The sequence below is a fragment of the Schistocerca serialis genome, chromosome 9 (genome assembly GCF_023864345.2).
Source record: "Schistocerca serialis cubense isolate TAMUIC-IGC-003099 chromosome 9, iqSchSeri2.2, whole genome shotgun sequence".
Taxonomy (NCBI): domain Eukaryota; kingdom Metazoa; phylum Arthropoda; class Insecta; order Orthoptera; family Acrididae; genus Schistocerca; species Schistocerca serialis.
The window spans coordinates 472,941,284-472,956,477 of NC_064646.1; the positions used below are offsets into that span (position 1 = coordinate 472,941,284).

Here is a 15,194-nt window from a genome sequence, read left to right on the forward strand (position 1 = left end):
GCCACCCAAAGGTGTGTGGCGGAGGGCATTTTACGTGCCACTGTCATTACGTCCCTTTCCTGTTGCAGTCGCGTATGGTTCGCGGGAAGAACGACTGTCTGAAAGCCTCCGTGCGCGCTCTACTCTCTCTAATTTTACATTCGTGATCTCCTCGGGAGGTATAAGTAGGGGGAAGCAATATATTCGATACCTCATCCAGAAACGCACCCTCTCGAAACCTGGCGAGCAATCTACACCGCGATGCAGAGCGCCTCTCTTGCAGAGTCTGCCACTTGAGTTTATTAAACATCTCCGTAACGCTATCACGGTTACCAAATAACCCTGTGGCGAAACGCGCCGCTCTTCTTTGGATCCTAGTGTTTTTGATGCTAGAGTTCTCCAACAAGAGACGAATGACCTAAAAGTATCAGGTATTTAACAGCAGCTGGATAAAGAAAGAGCCAATGTTCTACATAAATAAAAACGTAAAATCGATAAATATAATTTAATGATCATTGCTTTAACACTCAGATTTGTCTCCCGACAAAAATAGTTTTCGATGTACATTTGTATCTACAAACATACTCCTCAAGCCACCTGCCGGTGTATGGCGGAGGATGCTGCGTACCACTGTCATTTCCTTTCACCTCGCACTCGCAGCTGTAACGAGGGTAAAACTACAAAGGGTACTAAAAAAGTTTTGCAATACGACGCAACAATAAGTCGCAGGAGACTGATTGTTGCAGTGTTCTGAGAATACTTTATGCTTGCGTTGTAGCCGCTGTGCCAAGTCTGTGGGTCAATTGTTCATTAGCAAGGTTAGTTTGAATTGCTTGCTACGGTACCGTGGTCACGAAGTGAGATTCGGGCAGTTTTGCGCTAAAACTTCCCGAGTGTTTTAAACATATACCACTGCTTTGAAAAAATGACTCTTACACTCGGTGATGTATGTCCAACTCGTACAACTAAATTCCAAAGAGGAAATTTCACACTGGAGGACGCTGAGAGGACGGAAAGGCCACGATCATCAGTTACGGAGGAAAACATTGATGCTGTGAGGAAAATGCTAGATAAAGGCAGGTGAGTGACCTATAAGCACATAGAGAATACTTTAGGAATAGATGCACCAGCAGTTCGTTCGATTCTGCGTGATCATTTTCAAGTTAAAAAGCTTTGTTCTCTGGGTGCCGCATAGACTGACGGAAGAGTAGATGACACGACGTCTGACTTGGTGCCAGGAAATGGTGCACTGAAGCATCGAAACTAGTAGCCATATAATAAGCATGATAAGGATGGCTGTACGTGCTCCATTTAATTACAATATTTTTGGCATGCTGAAGACAGAACGTAATTTTTATCTGGCACAAACTATCGACATATGAGCACACAGACAGTTTCACAGATGTTTGCATTCAGATTGCAACATGACAATGATTTATTTAGTTTCATAACCGAGAAAAAATACCACACACACGCACACACAGACATGTCGACAGAAATATAGTATCACTTTTGTAACCTCATTATGGAGATGTGGAAAGTCTACTTGAGGAAAGCAATGTAGATGTCCTGAGCAACTTTAACATTAAAGGATTTGTCTTGAAAATGGAAATTACATTGCAATCTGTTACACCAGCAAATGCACAAGGGTGCTTTCAACTGAAACAACAAATGGTTTTGAAAACAGACGTTAAGTGTGTTCAAAACCTTTAGAAAACTATCCTTGTAATTCTTTCAAGGCCACAATGAATTCTTGAAATCTCACGTTTTCCTTAATGCCAGTGAGCTTAGGCAACTGGACTGTGATTTATCTACAATGCGATTTTCTTCTTAAACGCTTGCCCATGCATCAAATCAGAAATTAGTTGTCACTTGGCAGCGTCTCACTATGGGCCATGTGCAGTCCACTGGCACGTAAAATGCGAGGTCTGCAGTTCATTAGGGATATTCTAATTTTCGTTCCTTCATTCCTTTTTCCTTCATAAATTCGAGAATAGCGGGTTTTACGTTGGAAATCTTCCCTCGCATGGCTTAATGAACGTGCTTTGCAGTATTGTACGCACATAGGGGATAGGCAAAACAATGTGAACATTAGTAATTACTTGGAAATGGTTTATTAATAAGGGGTTGGACCCCCATTTTCCCGTAATACAGCTGCGATTAGACTACTGGCATATAATGACTGCATAGTCTCCAGTGGAATGTTCTGCCAGTCTTCGATCAGAACCTCTTCTAAGTCCTGTAGTGACGAACATGGCGGAATCTGCTCTGCAGTCTGCACTCCAATACCGCCCACGAGGTTTCGACAATGTTCAAGTCCGGGGACTGTGCCGGCCAGGAAAGACGCTGCAGTTCAGTTTCAGTTTCATGCTCCTCAAACCACGTCGTACTGTCCTGGCTGTGTGAATGGGTGCATTATCGCCCTGAAATATGGCATCATTGTTGGGGAACAACATTTGAATCACGAGGCGCACCTGATCACCTAAAATATTAACATAATCGTTGGCTGCAATTGGCGTTTAAGAGTAATGATGGGACCAGCAGAATACCATGATATGGCTGCCCACACCATGACACTTCCACCTCCATGTTTAACCATTGGAATCAAACAGCCAGGATTGTAGGCTTCTTTAGGTGTTCTCCAGACTTAAAGCCGGCCCGATGTTGGAAATGAAAACGTTGACTCGTCGGACCATATGACGTTTTCCACTGATCAGCCGTCCAGGATTTATGCTCCTGACATTTTTGACGCTTCTTTGCGTTGGTTGCCGTCACTAATGGTTCCGGTATACCAGCTCGTCGATGAACATTCGCTTTATGGAGTTCTCGGGAGACAGTGTCGATAGATACGGGGTCTCGAAGATGGCTATTGAGCTCTGCAGTCACTTTAGCCGCCGTAGTTTTGTGTTGCTTTGACACAATTCGTGTTAGCGTACGACGACCTCTGTCATTTAGTTTTGATTTGCGCCCACTATTACGTTTACACGATGATGTCTTCCCGTGTTTTGTGCAGGGTGTCATGACTGTTGAAACAGTTGCTCCTGAAACATTCAATAAGTTGGCAGTCTTGCTTACTGATGCTCCAGCTAATCGGGTCCCCACAATCTGCCCTCTTTGGAACTCTGTTAGGTCTTTCATTGTACGTCGACCTCGGCCTCTGATTGCAAATACGAAGTGTGCACTACTCGTAAACAACCTGCGCTGATGCTTAGTCCGTACTGAACAACGCACAGTCCAGCGACACACCTGCCTTACCTGCGTTGTGGACCGTCAAACAACTATCCCACTACTACCACTATTCACATAATTTTGGCTATCCCCTATAGTCTCCGTACTCTTTGTTCAGTTCCATCGAAAACTGTTGCAACTGAGAGTGGAATAACATGTGCGACTTTACGAATTATAATATTCGTACCACCAATTTCTTTACGTGCTCCATTCATACAAATTTAGCACAAAGTGAGATGATGATGTTTGGTTTGGAGGGCGCTCAACGGCGCGGTTATCAGCGCCCGTACAATTTCCCAACCTTTGCTCAGCCCAATTTCGCCACTTTCCTGGACGATGATGAAATGATGAGGACAACACAAACACCCAGTCATCTCGAGGCAGGTGAAAATTCCTGACCCCGCCGGGAATCGAACCCGGGACCCCGTGCTCGGGAAGCGAGAACGCAACCGCGAGACCACGAGCGGCGGACTAGCACAAAGTGGTTCCTGATGTACAGAACAATAAACCCCGCCCAGAGATCGTTGTAATTTTTAGCTCTTTCATTGTTAACTAAATCTCTTAACTTTTTCTGCATGGTATTGCAGTAGCAAATTTGCAGTACCCATCGATTATGTGACTGTGTAATAGATGTTGAGAATTATCATCCCTCTCTTGTCATCCCCATTCAGTTTTAGAGGCTTGCGACAACAGATCGCTAGTCTGCCACTTTTTATGCAAGTTGTTACTGGACTTGTGAAGGTTCTTCGTAGTACGAACAAATAGCGAAGGGTAAACAGCGACGGACACCACGATTCTGACGGAATGGAGAGCTGTGCCGAACGAAAAATGCCACACCGTAATGCTAAACGAGTCGCGCTGTAAAGGGTACTTGCGAGAAAGACCGAGCAAACTCTAGACAGGTCGTGGCTGCCCCTGATCGACAGCTCAGAGACCGTGATGGTGGCTACAGGGGTACTGCTATACTGATTAAACACGGGAACGAACACACACTCCTGAATACAGCTATCTGCGCAGAGATTGTTGGTGCGGTAGGGGTGAATTTAAAGACTTGTGGACGTCGTATAAACCTACCACAACAAAGGTAAAATTTAATTATGATTGTAGTGTTGCTCACGCTGCTAAATATTGCATTCTCGGGCAACAACAAAGTTATATTATGTGGCAGGTGTCATTAGAGCACAGTTAATAAAGTCATTTCATGAAATAATGGATACACTAGGCACTCATCTTTTCGTGTTTCCCACGCTGGTCTCGTTGTGAACTCATGGCTCAATCGCTGAAAATCTAGGTGGTGATGATTCCAAGCTCGGATGTAAAGAGGCCTAGGTGTTATTCTGCGATATTCAAAAGTTTCATAGCTGTGTTTCATAAACCATTCTTGAAGATTAAGCTTTTGCAAGTTAGCACAATGGTGATGTAAAATAGTAATCAGCACTCCGAATTTAAGTTACACTTCTTTTTTATTACTTTTGTTGCAATGTCACGTCAACTCACAAAACATCACTTCACAATATAAAACATACTTGAAAAAAATCTTCCTCACTGTTAAAGTTCACATTTCATAAACTGACTACAATTTGCGTCTTTTCAACATGACGACCAAGTCTTGACTCTCTAATAACCACTTGCGCGCCCAAAAATCAGAGTTACAAGTACGTCAAAGATCATAGTGACAAAAGAAAAAATTCTCATAAGAATAATATCATTGCAATGTAAACATATCGATGTATCAAAGTACCTCTACATTAATGAAATCAAATCTGAATGTTGTCCCAGAAATACGTTCGCTATTCTACAGAAACATAGAATATTGCTGGTATCGAGAGGTTGAGGTGAGGTGCCGTAATGGTTACGGAATTCAAGTACCTACACCGTACACCGGACAGCAATATTTCTCATGAGCAACTGCGTGATATGATAGGCGCTATTGAGAAACCGAGAATATGTGATCTCAGTGTATATCATGCGGCTTGGAATCCGTCACATACTAATGGAAGACACTCTGCGGTGGCCTTACATGAGGATTATCTTGCAAACTTGAACAATGGAACACCTACTCGGTTCATCAGGCCAGGACAACATCGCAGTGGAGTGGACACTTGCTTCTCATCGCCCAACACTGCGACAGTCGTCAAGTGGGAGGTGATGGCAGGAACCCCTTGGCTCAGAACACCTACTAGTTTTGGTAAGACTACCAAAGAGCGCACGTGCCCATAAAGAAAGGTGTTCCCATTTACAAATGGAACACCTGAAAGCCACTGGGAAGCGTATGAAATGAAGCTTGTGAAGAAACTGAACAATTACGCCAAACGTGACAACGCTTCTGAAGACTATGGCAGTTCAAATCAGATGATGGAACATGTTGCCGATACCGCAATACCACGCTGACTCACGTTCCATTCGAGATGAAGAGTGTCACTCGGTTATTGCACAAAGATGAGAAGCACTAAAGGCTTACAGGCAATGCCCTACAACCGAACGTTATATGCAATTCAATCACGTACAAGCGACAGTGAAGCGAAAGAAAAGAGACAGCTGGAAAACACTTAAGACAGTCACACGAAAGTCTATACAATGCTCTCAATCTGGATACGACAAATCGTTATCCAGCGAACGTCCAACAGATCTGGTACATTCTTCACATACTTGCCACGTATTCTGACTACCATTTTAGATTATATCATGTCGGATTCAGTGGAACGCTATATGGAAGACGTCCAATCAGAAAATAACCTACATCATAATCTCTGCGAACCATTCTGTGTAAAGGATCTCCACAGGGCAGTGGCACGGGATACAAATACCGGTCGTAGACTGGACAAGATATCAAACGCCACAATTAGGCTGCTTCCGGAAGTGGGAAAATAACTATTGCCCAAAATATAAGCTCACCCGACAAAAAACCAGTCACCCCTACAGAAGTCATTACAAGCATCATTCAACACCGAGTAAATCTGCTCATGGACGAGATAACAACCTGGTTTCAATTAGGAAGTGAGTCCACAAAGTTGTGCAGGTACATCATATCTAGATTAAGCAACTCAATGAGGATTCGATCGTGCAATTCCACCAAATTGCGAGGATGTTGGTGTTGGCATTTTACCCGCTGTTCCAACATGCCCCACAGATTTTCTATACAAGTCAGGTGATTTTGCAGGCCAATCGAGATGTAATATGATGGGTGAGTATTCAGAAAAACAGGTCACATATTCTTCCAGCTCGAGGAACTTTGCTGTTGTGGTCTTTATGTGCCTATGTGAGCGATGGCCTCTTGCAAGGTGACCAACTCCAAATGTTCACTGCATGCAGTTCCCGTCGCAATGTCCCCTCACTAACAGGTGGGGATGGATCTCCATGCACTGCCTGCAGCAATTCCTGTCGGGTCTGTAAGCGGTTTTTATTCACAAGCGTCAGTCAGCATCTTTTTCCGAGCCCAATTCCGACGAAATTTTTCGTGGCCACATGTGTTACACATTTGCTTGTAGATATCTTGAACAGTCTGTCCCGAAACACCAGCAAATCCAGCAATTTCACACACTGTGTAGTCACAGGCATGGCCGAATACGATTGACCATTTTTGCCGCTGTCACGTCCTTACACTTACCCATTTTTACATACAGCGTCCACTTGAAACACTGTAGCAGTGATCGCTGTTGCCTTGTGCTCACGTAGAGCCAGTGCACATGCGGTTGAGCACGTCACTCTATCGCTGTGTTATCTATACAGACTTAACAATTTGTCTGTACGCACACACTGGGGTGACTAACTTTTTGTCTGGTGAACTTACCATACAGTGTGGTTCACTCACACTGACATCCCTGAGCTGAAAACTGGACGCACCACACCTGTTCACAAGAGTGGGAAGCCACCAGCAGGAGCCACATCATATGGATTGATAACACTGCCACGCTTTCCCAAAACTTTACAATGCATGTTTAAACACAGACTCGAATTTCCTTCCAAGTGGGCAATACAGATTTAGTAAAGGTCGAGACACTTCTGGTGCCCTTAACGCTTTAGTTTCTGATATACAGATTTACCTTAGTGGCAACAGGTATATGTTGACTGTCTAGACAGACCTCACCAAAGCCAATGATAGCATCACGTCCCACAATTACCGCGACAGTTAAAGAACCTTGGCATGCTAAGTATGTCTATCCGCAACGGTTCAAATGGCTCTGAGCCCTATGGGACTTCTGAGATCATCAGTCCCCTAGAACTTAGAACTACTTAAACCTAACTAACCTAAGGACATCACACACATCCATGCCTGAGGCAGGATTCGAACCTGCGACCGTAGCGGTCGCGTGTACCAGACTGTTGCGCCTAGAACCGCTCGGCCACTACGGCAGGCCTATCCGCAACGTATATCATTTACTGAGCAACTGGGCCACGCTGTACGAGCAAAGGTTTGCGGCAAAGCTCAACCTAAACACCTCCATTACTTAATCTGTACACTGAAGACCTACATTTGTTTCTGCAAGACCACGTCAAAGCTATCCAGTGTGCAGACCAGCTACGCTTTAGGACTACAAGCACAAATGTCGACGTCAGCTGTCTCTCGCTATGGAGAAGTTTTAGGATTGGTTGCATCGAAATTCCTTAGAAATATCGCCAGCCAAATCTGGATTGCCTTTACGTAAACTATACATGGCAAGAACCAAGAACGATATTGTTCGGTCCTTTTCGTAAACCGGTCAAACAAGTTGTGAACTGTCTTGACCTCTATATGAACTGGATGCTCACTTGGTCCACACATGTGAACTACATCCTCCTAAAAAAGTGAAAAGACAGTTGATATTATACATTCTATTAATGGAGGATGGTGGGATACTACACTAGTGCAGTTGTTTATAGACTACCGTTACCTTTGCTATGGCCTGGCCACTCATTTTACCCTACAAACTGTTAACAGATTAATATCAGGCGCTACTTCAGTGCTTTGCAGTCAACTCCTATGGATGCCCTTATTGTCAAAGCTACAGAGTCTCCACTTGAACTCAGAGGACACATACGTTGGTTCCAAATATCTACTAAAATGAACACAATTCGTTTGAGGATTAGAGTTTTGGCAGAAAAATGCTTTCACTACTAGCATATATATTTCACAATATTTCATCACGATGTCTCCGAATTACAACAGTTTTTCACATAATCACGTTTCTTGGTGGATTACAATAATACAATAAGATAAGAGGTGGAATCCAAAATTTTCGGGACTGGTGCTGCCATCTGGAAAGTTGGAAAGTAGGAGTAGTAGATCTTTGCACCGCCAGGTGGCGAGAGCTGCATATCTGATGAGTCAGCGTGCGGAGTGGTATTCAGCTGGGAGGACATGTTGAGTGTTCAGTGATTTCCATAATACCCTGTGTTTCGTGTTGCGATTTTATGATGGAAGGCATAGCATGTTGAAGTGTGCACGGACCTTCGCCAGACCGCATCTGATGATCCAACCTTCTCGCCACGGGCTATCACCGGCGACGAGAGCTGGATTTATGGTTAAGACAAAGCAACAATCGTCCCAATGGAAGAGCACAGGTTCTCCGAGACCCAAAAAAGTAAGGCAGGTGAAGAGCAAAGGGAAGAGCATGATCATCGTTTTCTTTGATACCAAGGTAATGGTGCACAAAGAATTCGTCCCACCCAACCAAACAGTGAATTCCGCATACTGCTGTGATGTTTTGCAACAGCTCTGTGAAAACGTGCAGTGATAACGGCCCAAACTTTGGCGTCAAGGGAAGTGGCTGCTGCATCACGACAACGCGCCCTATCACACGTCCTTGCTCACCAGGACCTTTTTGGCAAAAAACAACATGGCAGTTGTACCCCACCCACCGTACTCGCCAGATTTGGCGGCTTGCGACTTCGCACTATTCCCAAAACTGAAACTCAAGTTGAAAGGCCGTTGGTTCGCCACTCTAGAAAGGATTCAAGAAGCATTGTTGGCAGTGATAAACACCCTAAAAGAACAGGACTTCCAGAAAACGTTTGAACAGTGGCAGAAGTGCTGGGACAGGTGTGTACGTGTGGATGGGGACTACTTCGAGGTTCCCAGAATGAGATTTTCACTCTGCAGCAGAGTGTGTGCCGATATGAAACTTCCTGGCAGATTAAAACTGTGTGCCCGATCGAGACTCGAACTCGGGACCTTTGCCATTCGCGGGAAAGTGCTTCACCATCTGAGCTACCGAAGCACGACTCACGCCTGGTCCTCACAGCTTTACTTCTGCCAGTATCTCGTCTCCTACCTTCCAAACTTTACAGAAGCTCTCCTGCGAACCTTGCAGAACTAGCACTCCTGAAAGAAAGGATACTGCGGAGACATGGCTTAGTCACAGCCTGGGGGATGTTTCCAGGAGTGCTAGTTCTGCAAGGTTCGCAGGAGAGCTTCTGTAAAGTTTGGAAGGTAGGAGACGAGATACTGGCAGAAGTAAAGCTGTGAGGACCGGGCGTGAATTGTGCTTCGGTCGCTCAGATGGTAGAGCACTTGCCCACGAAAGGCAAAGGTCCTGAGTTCGAGTCTCGGTCGGGCACACAGTTTTAATCTGCCAGGAAGTTTTACTTCGAGGTTGATGGTGACCATTAGTCCAAAGGTAAGGTTTTCAACAGATGGCAGAACCAGTCCCGAAAATTTTTGATAGCACCTAGTATTTAGACATTCGTATGGATATACCATACATTGATCCTAATTAGCCTGCAGCTGTCAAAGGACTTTATGAGTGTACGGGAACGTGCACTGTCTCGACACAGATGGATCACGTACTTCAGATGACAATGGTAGTGCTTATTATGATGAAGAGGCAAGTCATACTGACCAGTTCCATCTCCCTCGGTACTTACAGCAGAATTTGCAGCAATACCAGAGGGACTTAAATATGTTGACGACCCTGGTAAAAATACAATCGTTATTCTACCAGACTCGCGATCAGCACTGTTGCTCATATGGAATGATGCTGACAATAATGCCAACAATTGCTCGGAGTACCAAATTATAGACTGTTCTGCCGAAATACAGCAACGTAACATGAAAATCAAGATGCTGTGGGTAAAGGGTCACCGTTGTATCAGTGGCAATGAAACTGATGACGTTCTCACAAAGAGTGCCATCCGTCATGGGGCAAAGATGTACAAATATTTTTCTCACACAAACCTTCTGCAAGATGTACAGCTGCAAACCAGAACCTTGTGGAACAATAAGTGGTGCACACCATACAAACAATGGGAAGAACAGCACACGACCACGGTAGTTCCTTGATATGCATCACAGCAAGTTTCTGGTAACTAAGTTTCTCTCGACTTGAAATACGATTGAACCTCTCACAGCTACAACTGATTGACTCATCCCTATGGGATAGTTGCACGGAGGAGGACATACACCACACCATTTCCAGTGGTCCACTGCAATATCACATGACCACCGAATTGCTGCATCCTTGGCGCTTTGTGGACAACAACTTCCTACCATAGTGAGAACACTACTAGCAGCACCACATGTTGTCACTGTCAGGCCCAAGCAACAACTGTAAGATTTCTGTACAGGTTGTACCACAGTTAGTGGTGGCACCTTGAGGCACCAAGCTAGATAGGCACCAGGGACACCCAAGTGCAACATCTGTATGCAGTGTGTGTCACAATTAGCAGTGATAACTGACACGAGCACGAGGGAAAACAGGGGGTGAGGCAGATGGGCGCCAAATGATAAGTAGATTGTGTGAAAAAATGTTCTTCAACCATTCCTGGTCACTGTACAGACATATATACAACTTCTTGGTGGCTAAACGCATCACGATTTAATTGTTATGAATACAACTAATATAAACATTAGTTTGTCTTTGCTGTAAATGCAGATGTGACTGGATATTTCTTTTAATTTGTAGCACTTATCGTGTATTTTATGCTGAGTCGACCATGTCAGAAAGCCACAAAAAAAGGAAAAACCATGTTGAGTGAGATCACGTGTGGGCATCTTTGTGAACATCTGGATGTGGCTGTAACCCACGCACTAAGGATTGGCTCAACGGCCTTCCCAAGGGGTGGTGCTTAAGTGCCAGACACTATAATTCAGTGACTCATATAATTGGACCCTGCCATGTATGTTCTACTCCTGTGGGGGCAGCATGTCGAAAGATACTCTGCCGGAGGTTTAAAGTCGGAAAATACGACAATCTTGTGACATTACCTACTTACTGATTCTAACCAGTCATACACTGATCAGCCAGAACATGATGAGCACTGACCTACTATCGATATAAACCTGTCCAGGTGACAGTAACATAACTCGGCGAGGAATGACTGCTAGTCAGACACATACATGGTGCATGAAGTATCAGTGAGTGTGCTATCCGTGTCTAGAACAGGGAAGGCGCGCGATCTATCCGAAGGCAGACTGTGATGGCCCGGAGGTTCAACACGACCATTTCGGAAACTGCACGACTTGTCAGATGTTAGAGTAATACTGTTGTGTCTTTAATACTTGGCAAAAGCAACTTGAAACCATATCCAGATGTGGGATTGTGCGCCCACACCTCATTACAGATATCGGACGTCGTCGGCTTGGCAGACTGGTAAGAGGGCAGGTGGCGAACTGTGGTGGAACTAACATCAGACTTCAATAGACTTTAATGTGGTCAGAGTACAAATGTGTCTGAACAAACAGAGCACTGAATACTCCTAACAATGGGCCCCTTCAGCTGACGATCCATGCACGTGCCAATGTTAATACCGCAACATCTGCAACTATGGCTGAAATGAGCATTTGATAATCAGCACTGGATGTTGGCGCAGTGGCAGTGTGCTGGATGGTCTGATGAATCTGGATACCTTCTTCATTACGCCAATGGAAGAGCACGAATCCATCGTCTTCCGGGGGAAGAGCTCCTTGACGCCCGTACTGCGGGATGGAGACAAACTGGCAGTGGCTCTATTATTCTTAGGGGAACGTTCACGTGGGTATCCGTGGGTCTAGTGGAGCTCGTGCAAGGCACCATAAAGGCAAAGGAAGTAGCATTTTTCACCAAGATAATGCGCCATGTCACAAGACCAGGAGTGTGACAATGTTGCGTCACAGCTCATCGGCCTCATGCCCGGAATTTACGAAAATTGGGTGACTTGAGTGTGCAGATGTGGTGCCAACTCCCTCCAGCGACCTACCAATTCCTCATTGCTTCCACATCACAACGTGTCGCCACTGTTATCCGTGCCAAAGGTGGACATACCGGCTAATAGGTATGATGTTCTGTTTCATTAGTGTATGTAGCGAGAGTTCGGCCAGGTGGATGATGTGAAGCTGGAAATCTTAATTTCCTGAAAAATAAAAAAAAGCCAATGGTACTACTCTTTAATTTTCGCGATTTTCATTGCTTTTCAAAAAGTAAGGGTGATTTGGTAACCCTTGCAAACTTTTCGTCCGCTTCTTTGATCCAGGAGAAGCAGAGATTGAAAGAAGCTAGACAAATATTGACGTAACAAGAGTGCCAAGTCCTTTCACTCCCCATAAGTTATCACTGGTACCTATAACGTAAAGGGAGCAACGGACTAACCGCTGAATTTTCACGCTGACCACTGCTTTGCATGCCGTCAATTGTCTTAACTGTGCTTCTCACGGGATCCACACATGTAACGTTTTTTTTTTTTTTTTTTTCAAATTATGTGTACGGCCGTTACTTAAGTCTAGCATGATTACATCTAGCTTCAGCTGATTTCCTACAGTTTAAATAAAAATACACCACGAAAATAATCATATAACGCGGACACATGCACATCAACATTTTGGGCGAATGTATGTAGATGAGGTACAATACTTTTTGATAAAACTGAGCGGCACCACAAATATTTTTTTCCTTGGCATCTATTTCATTTTGAGCGCTGTTTCATTAGCTTCCATAGCAAATCTTAAGGTGAAAAATATAGTAATCAGTTAATCGAAATTAGCCGACGTAAAATTGTCGGCGCCCTACAATGTTCAGCGTCATTTTCCGCGTTCCTGTCTTTTTTTATGAATTTTGCAGAAATTATTTTGTTTCTACAGCATTTTGCACGTCCGTAGTTCAAATGTGATATTTCCATCGCCATAATTCATACAGATGTCTGCATTATGGCCCATGCTGGAAATTCAAGTTCATTTCCGTATAAAATGTGCGTACCTAAATAATTTACTACCAGTTTCCGGCAAGCGAAGTGACTAAAATCTATATAAACCATAATCCTCCGTACATTGTCGTACGACAAAGCTACAGAAACAATAATTCCGTGGCATACACGGAAATGTGTGTGTATGTTTGGTTACGATAGACCTACGCCTTCTCGGATAACAATTATACGGTATCAATACGATACTGTACTGAACAATTTCATTATTGCCAGCTGAATGCACATAGGAGTCTTTTTACTATAACAGCCTGTTCGTGTAGACTGCTAAATAGGAAACTTCCGTCAGTCACAAATTGAGCCTCATAAAACTTTTCAGCATCGAGGTGTAAAACAACGTTTTAAAGCATAGCTTAGGTCTATCTCTTCTAATATATTTATGTCTTTAGGAATTAGGACCAGCAACTGTTTTTATATACTAGAATTTGGTGCTCCCTGTGTGTGTGTGTGTGTGTGTGTGTGTGTGTGTGTGTGTGAGAGAGAGAGAGAGAGAGAGAGAGAGAGATAGATAAACAGCATATTATGCCTTTAACTGGTAACGGTGTTCATACAAACATGCTGAATTAAGGCACAGCAGCTTGAAATAAACAAAAGCTAGTACTGTTAACGAAAGAAACAACATAAAGAGTTGCATATGATACACCCATTTACAAGTTATTGTCACCGCGATTTTGTCAAAATGCAGTAGGCCTAGTGTATGAGCAGGTAATTTATTTGTCAATGTGGCTGCTGCTCTAGCTTTGTACAAAAAACTGGAAATACAATCAGCTAATGTTTGAAGGGCATATTATATACAACAAATTAATAGTTTAGTTGCTACATCAGTGAAAATATAAAATTGTTGCTATACTGTCACAGTAAAATGTGTACAGGTATTGTGTCAATGGGTACAGTTACTAAAAGCAGATTAACTGTGACAGATTAAAAAAAAAAAGGAAGCATCTTACCAGATCCCATTGATGTCAGTGCTGTCTTCATTTATTAAAACTGTCACTTTGTCCAAATCTGGATTCAGATTATAACCCTTCACGCCATTAATGAATAACAGGCGCTTCTGAAGCGAATCTTCTGTCACTTCTTTGACACCATCTAAAATAATTGAAAAAAACTTTGGCGAAAAACATTTCGAGTTAAGGTATCTAACATTGTTTTGTGCGGTAGGCATTGTAAATTTGACAGCGAAATATTTGCTAACCTTTTTTCTTGAAAACTAATCCTTTCACTACAGTCTGCCGTTTTATTGATGCTTTGTATCCCATTGACGCAATTTCTGCTATAAAACTTTCGTTCGACGAAGCACTCACATCAAATATCACTGTTGCTTCCTCATCTTGAAATGACATTTTAGTATTTTGTACACCTGGCATTGTACATAAAGCTGCTTCTAATGACTGCGCAGCAGACGATTCTTTCAGTCCAGTTATTGACATTACAACTTCGCTGTAAAGAGCCATATTTCTCTTTCACAAAAGATCTAATTCTTGTTTCAAATTGACATTTGTTTTAACTAGTCCATGAATGTCAAAATTGCAGTCGTTCCCAGCAATGATCAACGGATTACACACTACATCCTACTATAGTGCACTTTGTCTAATTTTATCTAAGTTGTGGTTTCTTACACTGATATAAAGCTTTCAGAAAACACTTCGCTAAAAAAATCTAAAACGTTCATATAAAATACTCTCTAAATGTTAGCACCTAAGAGGAAACCACCATGCCACTGCCACAAGGGTCAGTAAACTACTTCGCGTGAGAGTCATGTCACAGCTGTTAATTTATATACATCACATTTGGTATTACCCCTTCCCGCGCGTCTGACTGTATGTTTTGCGTTTGTC

The 15,194-nt window shown here is 43.4% G+C and overlaps 1 protein-coding gene across 1 annotated transcript in view; it reads right to left on the minus strand.

Moving 5' to 3' along the window:
* The window catches only part of LOC126418812 (copper-transporting ATPase 1), a 515,583-nt gene extending 500,452 nt beyond the window's left edge, over positions 1 to 15,131 (minus strand). Inside the window, exons 1-2 of the mRNA XM_050085753.1 lie at positions 14,552 to 15,131; positions 14,304 to 14,445 (exon numbers count right to left, since the gene is read on the minus strand). Of these exons, the coding sequence (XP_049941710.1) occupies positions 14,304 to 14,445; positions 14,552 to 14,810 (401 nt within the window). The 5' untranslated portion in view covers positions 14,811 to 15,131. The remainder of the gene's footprint in view (positions 1 to 14,303; positions 14,446 to 14,551) is intronic.
* Positions 15,132 to 15,194: the final 63 nt, after the last annotated feature.